General features: G+C 33.3%; 1 protein-coding gene across 1 annotated transcript; it reads left to right on the forward strand.

Annotated features, from left to right (window-relative positions):
* Positions 1-3,009: 3,009 nt before the first annotated feature.
* LOC140981402 (transcription factor bHLH130-like) lies at positions 3,010-5,579 on the forward strand. Its single transcript, XM_073447792.1, has 6 exons — positions 3,010-4,063; positions 4,410-4,609; positions 4,688-4,855; positions 4,938-5,003; positions 5,080-5,148; positions 5,267-5,579. Exons 1-6 carry the CDS (start codon positions 3,469-3,471, stop codon positions 5,318-5,320), a joined length of 1,152 nt encoding a protein of 383 aa, XP_073303893.1. The 5' UTR covers positions 3,010-3,468; the 3' UTR covers positions 5,321-5,579.
* The last annotated feature ends 2,665 nt before the right edge of the window (positions 5,580-8,244 follow it).

Genomic DNA, 8,244 nt, shown 5'->3' on the forward strand with positions numbered 1-8,244 from the left:
TTTTTTCCCCTGAAAGTTTGATGACAAATATCTCTATGTCTCTCATTTCCTCATTTTCGGAAGGTTCCGTTAGAAACTTTGGTTTATATAAGTCTATTGTACAAACTCACTCCAAATGAAATCACACTCTCAGTTATAACTTCTGGCATATTCGATGACTCAGAACAATAAGCCCTAATTGACCCACTACAAATCAATCCAGACGACAAGCACGGTGATCCAGTATCAATTAACCAGACGACAAGCTTGTTGATTCCCTCTTAAGATATACAATTGTTCTTAACTTTCTGAGTCGAACCGGTGTGAAAATTGAGTATGAATGCAAGCACATGATTTAAAACACTGAAATACTGAGTAGTCTTACCAATTTACGATACTGAATAGCTTAATTTACGTTTATGAGACCGAACAGTATTTACATGAAGTTTAACTACCATTGATCGAGATAGTCAGCTTTAATAATCACAACTCATTTGTTGTTCTTAAAATATGTTGCCAATACAATTACCATTTTATCGTCATCAAAAGAAATAGGAACGTGATTTAAACCCTCGAGATCGCAGAAAACCCTCCACCCTACCTCATGTATTAAAAGAAACACAAATACTTATGTGAGACGGTCTCATAAATTAATTTTATGATACATATATTTCATTTAGGTCACCTATGAAAAATATTACTTTTATGTTAAAATTATTATTTTTCACACTGTAAATATGAGTACGACTCATTTTCTAGGTTTGACCAATTATCATCAAAGGAAATATATTACTGTTATATGATAACTTAAACAAATTTTCAGGAATATGAACTTTTTATCTCTTATTCCAAGATTCGCACTAATGTCTCTTAATCGGTAGACATTTATCATATCAAATATACTTCTATTATTAAATGAAAATACTTTTAACTATTTTATATNNTTTGTGCGTAACCGACAAAATAAAATGTTATTTTCAGCTTTTTTTTCTAAATGCTAATCATACTCTCATGATCAAATTTATCATTTAAAAGAGGGCTAAAAGTCAAATGATGCAATCATGTAATTCACCTCCCAAATAGGTGGATTTATTTGTTTTTTTTATTACAACGATTAGAAAAATTAAAAAAAAAAACAAAATTTTTATTATAGACTAACATGTAAAATATATATATATATATATATATAAGCCCTGACATTTATTACGGGTCAGAATTGGAGTCCCTAAATCATCGCTCAATGATAAATGAGACTGGGGTGCAGAATCGAACCCCTCTGTTGTTGTCGGTCAGATAGTTCAATATCGAAATAATTTCAGAGATTTTTAATGGCATTGTCTGACCGCGTTAAAAATATCGGAACTGGTTTTTTTTTTTTTTAAAGAAATAATTTAATTTTTATCAGAATATTCCTTTTTTCAATATTTACATATAAAAGATAGAAACATTACTTTAATTTGAAACTTAATAAAACGTATTATTGGATATTATTGTAATCTTCCTTCCCCAACGAAGATACCAACCACGGAATGCAAAGTCGTATTTATTTTCTTGCCAACACCTAACTCTAACCTAACTTCGAACTATATATCCATCGATCCACGTACGGGTGCTTACAGGAGATTTGCACAAGTTACAATTGCAACATTTTATCAATAATTTGAAAAAAAAATTTACAATGTTTTTTGCGATTTTTATTCACTATCTTGACAAATTTCAATTTTAGTATAGTATATTTAAATTGTGAACATTTTTACTCATTTTTTATTTGGAGTATTGATTGAAAATTGTGGATTTGATTGTTTGAGTAAGTATTTTGTAAGATGATCTCAATGTGGATCTACATCCGTGATACAGGTCAACTCGATCCATAATTTGAGTAAAAAGTAATATTTTTTGCATAAAAATATTTTTTTCATGAGTTCAGTCTGATATGAGATATGTTTCATAAAATTAAACTATGATACGGTCTTATAAGAGGTTTATTTTTATTGATTTAGGAGTAAATATAATAAATAATCTGATTGACTTAATTATGATTAAATAATTAAGTATATAGGCAAGTCACCCCTATCACTCTTATAAGAAAACTGCTAAGCAGTTTGGTTGTATCAATTTCTGACAAAAATATCAAATGTTATTATTATTGTTGATATTATTATGTTTAGGATAGCTTGTCAACCAACTCAAAAACAAAAAAATTAAATCGAAAAAATATAATTTTTGAAATTTAGATGGAAAATTAATTTAAAAAAATGCATTCCTTGATTTACTACATGGATTTTTATGAGTTTATTTTTTTTATTTTATCGCATTAATTTTATTTCAAAATCCATCATAATGAATATAAATTGAATTATAATAATAAATTTCTGTCATGAGATTATTTTTAAGCATACCATGAAAATGAGATTGTTAAAAATAAAAATAAAAAAAAATTACTGCTTTACGTCACATAGGATAAGGAAATTGAAAATAAAAACTTTCTTCTTGTCAAACACCCATCAGCTAAAACGTAAGTAATCATCCCTTTCGAATATGGAGGCAAGTAACCATTTTATTTATTTAATTATTATTATTATTATTGCTGAATCGAAGTTCGTTGCAATCGGATTTCGAGCTTCAGATCTTATCTTAAATTTGAGACTTTACGGCTGTTGTTCGACGAGCTATAAGCCCTATTGATGGGCAATCTTGAGTCTAGTTGTAACCGGTTTGGAACCGGTTCCGGCATCGGTGAATCCGGAACTGATAAGCATGCCTAGTTTTAAGTTAAGCTACTTGATTTATAGTTTACTGGATCTGAGGAGATAAATATAATTTTTCCCGTGCACGATAAAGTCCTACTATCTAGACCCGAGTCACCCAAAATTGGTCTATGTGAAGCTAAAGTACAAAGATAAAGGGCTAACGTAACAGTTGTGTAAGAAATTTCAAAGGTTCATTAATGGAAAAAAAATAAAAATAAAATGAAATGAAAGAAAAACCGTGATCTCTGCTGGATTCTTGAGTTCCCATTTTGATCTCTTTATTTCTCTCTCACACAGAAACCCATTAATTACCAGTCTGCGACAGCAGCCATATATGATATATCTCCACTTCTTCTCCTCCACTTTGCAACTCAATATTTCGGACAAAGAATTAAGTTATTGCATATAAAAGTCCCACTGTACTTCATGGATCATCATTATATTATTTAAAAGAACCCTGGCTTTTGCTGTTTGAATTGATTTGTATATATATTCCCTTTTCTTTTGTGGATGGTGATCTTATCTTATCATCTCAGTTTCAATCATTTCGTCTCCAACATCTTGTTTTTTGAAGGGCGGCATATATAGATAGATTCTTGGAATATTGGGCTGGGTTTTTGTGTTTATATAGAATATCTCAATGCATGTGAGATCTGAAGGACTCAGAATCTTGATTCCTACTCTTTGAGTTTCTCCTCGAATTATTCTGTTTTGCGCCGATTCTTGAAACTTAGATTCGATGAATAATCATCAGCGACTGCAAGAACAACAGCAGTTCCAGCGAAATATGATGCAGGCGCAGCAGCAAACGGGCTCTGGATTAGCCCGGTATCGATCGGCTCCGAGTTCATATTTTGCCACCCTTTTGAGCAGAAACGATTCTTCCAACCATGGCAGATCGGAAACTGAGGATTTTGAGCAGATGTTCAACCTCCGGGCTTCTAGTCCTGAGACACACAGAATCTTCTCCAGATTCATGAATTCTTCGGACAATATTCAAGAACAGCAGTTACAGATACAGCCGCAATCTCAGTCGAACTCTCCGTTTCTGCCACCTAGGAAAGATTCAGAATCCAATCAGTTGCAGAGGCAGAAGAGCCATGATTATTCATCAGTTTCTCAGATGATGTATCAGAATCATAGTTCCGAAGCTGAAAATTCTGTCACGGACAATTCGTGTAACAGGTTACTAGGTTCCATTAGCTCGAACCGAGTCGCGCAGATCAAGATGGAAGACGGTGGCCGCATCAGCGGTCGCTTCGACGGCAGCTCAAATCTCACCCGACATAGCAGTTCACCAGCTGGACTATTTGCTAGCATAAATATCGAAAATGGTAATGTATTTCGTTTTACCTTTTAACCTGTCATATAAATTATATGACAGGTTTCTCAAGTGAAGTTTATTTAAAAAATATATACTCCAACAGGTTATTTGTCATTTTTCTCAAGTATCAAACAGGAAAAATCTCCTTCTGCTAATGTCTGAATCAGATTTTGTAGTTTCAATCTGATAAGCAGAAACATGTATAAATTGAGTTTTCGATACGGAGTAAACTCGATTCCAAACGAGTTCTAACGATTCACAGAGTTCTGGCCTCACAACGAGAGGAATGGGGAATCTTGGGCCTAATGCAGAAACATCACCACTTTTCTCTTCAATGCATCCTTTTTTTTCTTCAGGAATCATGACTCCAATATCTGAAATTTCGAGCAAAGACCTCGGAGATAACGGTCCAGGCGACACCCATTTTGACGATGATCATGCTGATTATAACGAATATATCCAAGGACGTTTCTCTGTTAACTCATGGGAGGACTCAGAGATTATGTCCGATAATTTCCTCAATTCAAACAAGAGCGTGAATACCTCAGATGACCAGGTTCTTGCATAGTGATCCTTCTTCTTTTTCAGATTATTTCAGTCTTATGATGTTTAAATCATGAGCTGTAATGAGCAGAACACCGAAATCGGAAACCACCCCACGTCTTTGTTATCTCATCACCTAAGTTTACCGAGAAGTTCCGCCGAATTATCCGCGATGGAGAAGCTGTTGCAAGATTCGGTACCATGTAGAACCAGAGCGAAAAGGGGCTGTGCCACCCACCCTCGAAGCATTGCTGAAAGAGTAACGATTTCTTAGATAAAAATGGAGTTTCCAAGTGTGAGAACTTTTTAGTTTTTCATAAAGCTTGATTAAATTATTTCAGGTTAGAAGAACCAAGATCAGTGAGCGCATGAGGAAATTGCAAGAACTTGTTCCCAACATGGAAAAGGTATAGCAAACTTTTCCCACATTAATATTTGCTAATCAAAACCGATGTTTCTTTACATTTCGATCGATTCGTGCAGCAAACAAATACATCAGATATGTTGGATTTAGCTGTTGATTACATTAAGGATCTTCAGACACAAGTAAAGGTAGACAGACATCTAGAGTTACTTCAAATTCAAGCACTTCATTTTTTTTTGTGTGACAAAATCCATGTGTTTTCACCGTTATCTTATTCGTTTTTTTCCGGATTTATGAACTTCACAGGCACTCTCGGATAATCGCACAAAATGTACGTGCTTTGCAAAGCAGAGACCATAGATCGAACGGCTCCAATATCAGGATCAAGAAATGCTTGTGAGGGAGAAATAAGTTGAGATATCAGTTCAACTGGAGTAGACGAAGCCTAACTTAGCATTATGGTGGAGCAAAGGAGGGTAGAATGGTCATTTAGTATGTCAACAAACAGAACTGGTTGTATGAAATATGAATATTTCTTTGTGGATTCTATTGTAAGATTATGGCATTACATATATTTGGAAATTTATATTCTAAATTCAAAGAAACACACTGATCACTACTTAAGATGCTAAAATTATGATCTATTTTAATAATTTGATTTTCTAATGCAGTCCCCATTAATCGCGACTTATTTTTTTTAAAAAAAATTCTTTGAGTTTTATTTTCTAGGCGTCGTCGTTCCCAATAAAAAAAAACATTTCGAACTAATTGTTGCTTATTTCTGATATATATATAAACAATTGATACAACCTAGAATATATTATATCTTCCCGACCCTCTCATTTCATCGTCCCCTCCCTATCACTAACTAGCCATCTCGAGTCCTTCCGCAAGTCGGCATCATCCGGTTAAAGCAGCAAACTCTTGATCTTAAAAACTATGCATAAGACAAGACATAACAGAGAAAAAGGGTTGTCCTGTATTTGAGATTTTGAATGAGTGGCAAGTGTTAGGTGCATATTTTGTACATACAACCGAATCTAAGAAAAAGGGGGAAGTGAGGCCCTTACGTGGATCGGACTAAATGTGGTCCAATTTTCACCATGGCGTGGCTTATTTTTCGCTGGAACATTTTGAATTGTATTGTGGACAAGCACAAAATGCTCGAGAAAATATGTGTGGGTTTGGTTCTGTGGACCCTCTAAAGTTCCACTTTACCCCTTATCTCCATCCCACTATACTCTATTTCGTTTCCAATTGCTTATTTTTTACTATTTCAAGTTAAGGATTCAGACATCGAATTTCTCCAATCCAGTAAAAATTAATAAAATAAAATAATGTAGTTCATCATATAAAAATGACATGTTAATGTTTATGGGTTATGAGCACACAAATAAGATAGAGAACGCCGAGAAAAATTTAAAATATCATCAAGAATACTGTATAATTCAAAAATTATGTTTCAGATGTTGTACGGTTTAAAAGATGTACGTTACTATGATATCATTATTTATAGATTTTGGTACATATTATTATAGGATAACACTTTTTTCCCCTATTACTATATGAATTAATCTCTTTCAAATTTGTTTGGAGAGAAAGCTTTTGGTTAGTATAAAGATAGAAACTCGTGATGCATAAAAAAAATATAATTAAATTCTTCGAATCAAATACAAACATATAAGTGGAACAAGATTACATGCTTAAACTTTACATTATCGAGAATAAAATTTTTTTAACCTTGTTTTTAAATATTTATCACACGCAAAGATATTCGCTAAAATATTCGTACCTGTAGGTCACATATGGCTATGCATGACTCCTTTCAATAGTGGACACTAAGCATGCTAATGGACCTGAACAAGATGAGAATGAGCACCACCATCAAAGGCAACACGAGCTCGATTTTGGATCGAAAAAAATTCGAACATGTCCGAATTCGGTCATGGGAATAGAACACTGGACTTAGCTTTGATATAAGATCTTATAGGATCGATTGCTTGCAAATTTACTAAAAAACAAACATTTTGGTAAAATGTTAATGTTAGATCATACGGCAATAATAATAATACGTACATATACATGTATATCCGTGTATACAATGAAATCATATTTTTATGTATGTTTAATATATACTTATAATTGAAGAGAAAGGAAAGTCATAATAATTATATTGGTAAAAGAACCTTTCATCAAAATAAGATGCAAGTTAAGGTTATGTTTATATTCGTCGTTATATGATCTTTCACCATTAATGCTACCACGAAACAAGAAATTTCGTTGACGTCAATATATACTCTATTTTTAAGTCACATAAATTCTTGTATTCGAAAGAATTCTTCTATGTTAACAAATTTTAGTCGTCTCTCTATCGTAGTCGTGGATTTAGCCGTGACCAACATATCAGTCAAATTTTTGGTGCACATACTGTGTGCGTGTGCGGGCATATATACCTCAAAAAGGTTGAATTGTCTGTCTGCTGATGCTGTGTGTTTAATCCTTGTCCCTTGGAGTGTCCCCAAAAAGAAAGTTGCGACTTTAGGACAAAGTTTGAAGCGCGATTTAACCGTCTTTCTATTGGATATTTGGATTTTCTGGTATTGGGCTTGTGTAGATTTCCAAACTAGTTTTTGTTGGATCTCGAGAAGATTTTCAGGCACGAGAAATACCAAATCTTAAATTACCAAAAAAATTCAAATATACATACTAATTTGTTAATATAATTATTTAAAAAAAATTAAAACTATTTCGTTACACAATGCTAGTCAATCAAAACACCATTTAGTTCGAATGATAGGACGACGGAAGATATAAAATATGAATAGTAAATCCATGTGTATGATTAACATAGCGAATATATGCAATAAACGTCTTATGTTTGACAATAGAGTAGGTCTTTTATGAGACGGTCTCACGAATCTTTATCTAGGAGACGGGTCAATCCTACCGATATTTACAATAAAAATTAATACTCTTATCATAAAAAACAATATTTTTTCATGAATGACCCAAATAAGAGATCTGTCTCACTAAATACGACTCGTGAGACCGTCTCACACAAGTTTTTACCTTGACAATAGGGATGACAATGGGTAGGGTATAGATCGGATTTCATACATCCATCCCCATACCCATTTATTAAATTCATCCCCATACCCATACCCATACCCATACCCATCGGGTATTGAATTTCATCCCCATCCTCATACCCATCGGATTATCGGATACCCATACCCTACCCAAATACCCAATTATCATATACAATTGAATTTTTTCAAATATAT

The sequence above is a fragment of the Primulina huaijiensis genome, chromosome 7, assembly GCF_012295235.1.
Source record: "Primulina huaijiensis isolate GDHJ02 chromosome 7, ASM1229523v2, whole genome shotgun sequence".
NCBI lineage: Eukaryota > Viridiplantae > Streptophyta > Magnoliopsida > Lamiales > Gesneriaceae > Primulina > Primulina huaijiensis.

Coding starts and splice junctions, on each gene's coding strand:
- LOC140981402 (XM_073447792.1), top strand. CDS start 3,469: ATGAATAATCATCAGCGACTGCAAGAACAACAGCAGTTCCAGCGAAAT. Junction 4,856..4,937: donor CTCGAAGCATTGCTGAAAGA/GTAACGATTTCT, acceptor AAATTATTTCAG/GTTAGAAGAACCAAGATCAG. Junction 5,149..5,266: donor ATCTTCAGACACAAGTAAAG/GTAGACAGACAT, acceptor TGAACTTCACAG/GCACTCTCGGATAATCGCAC.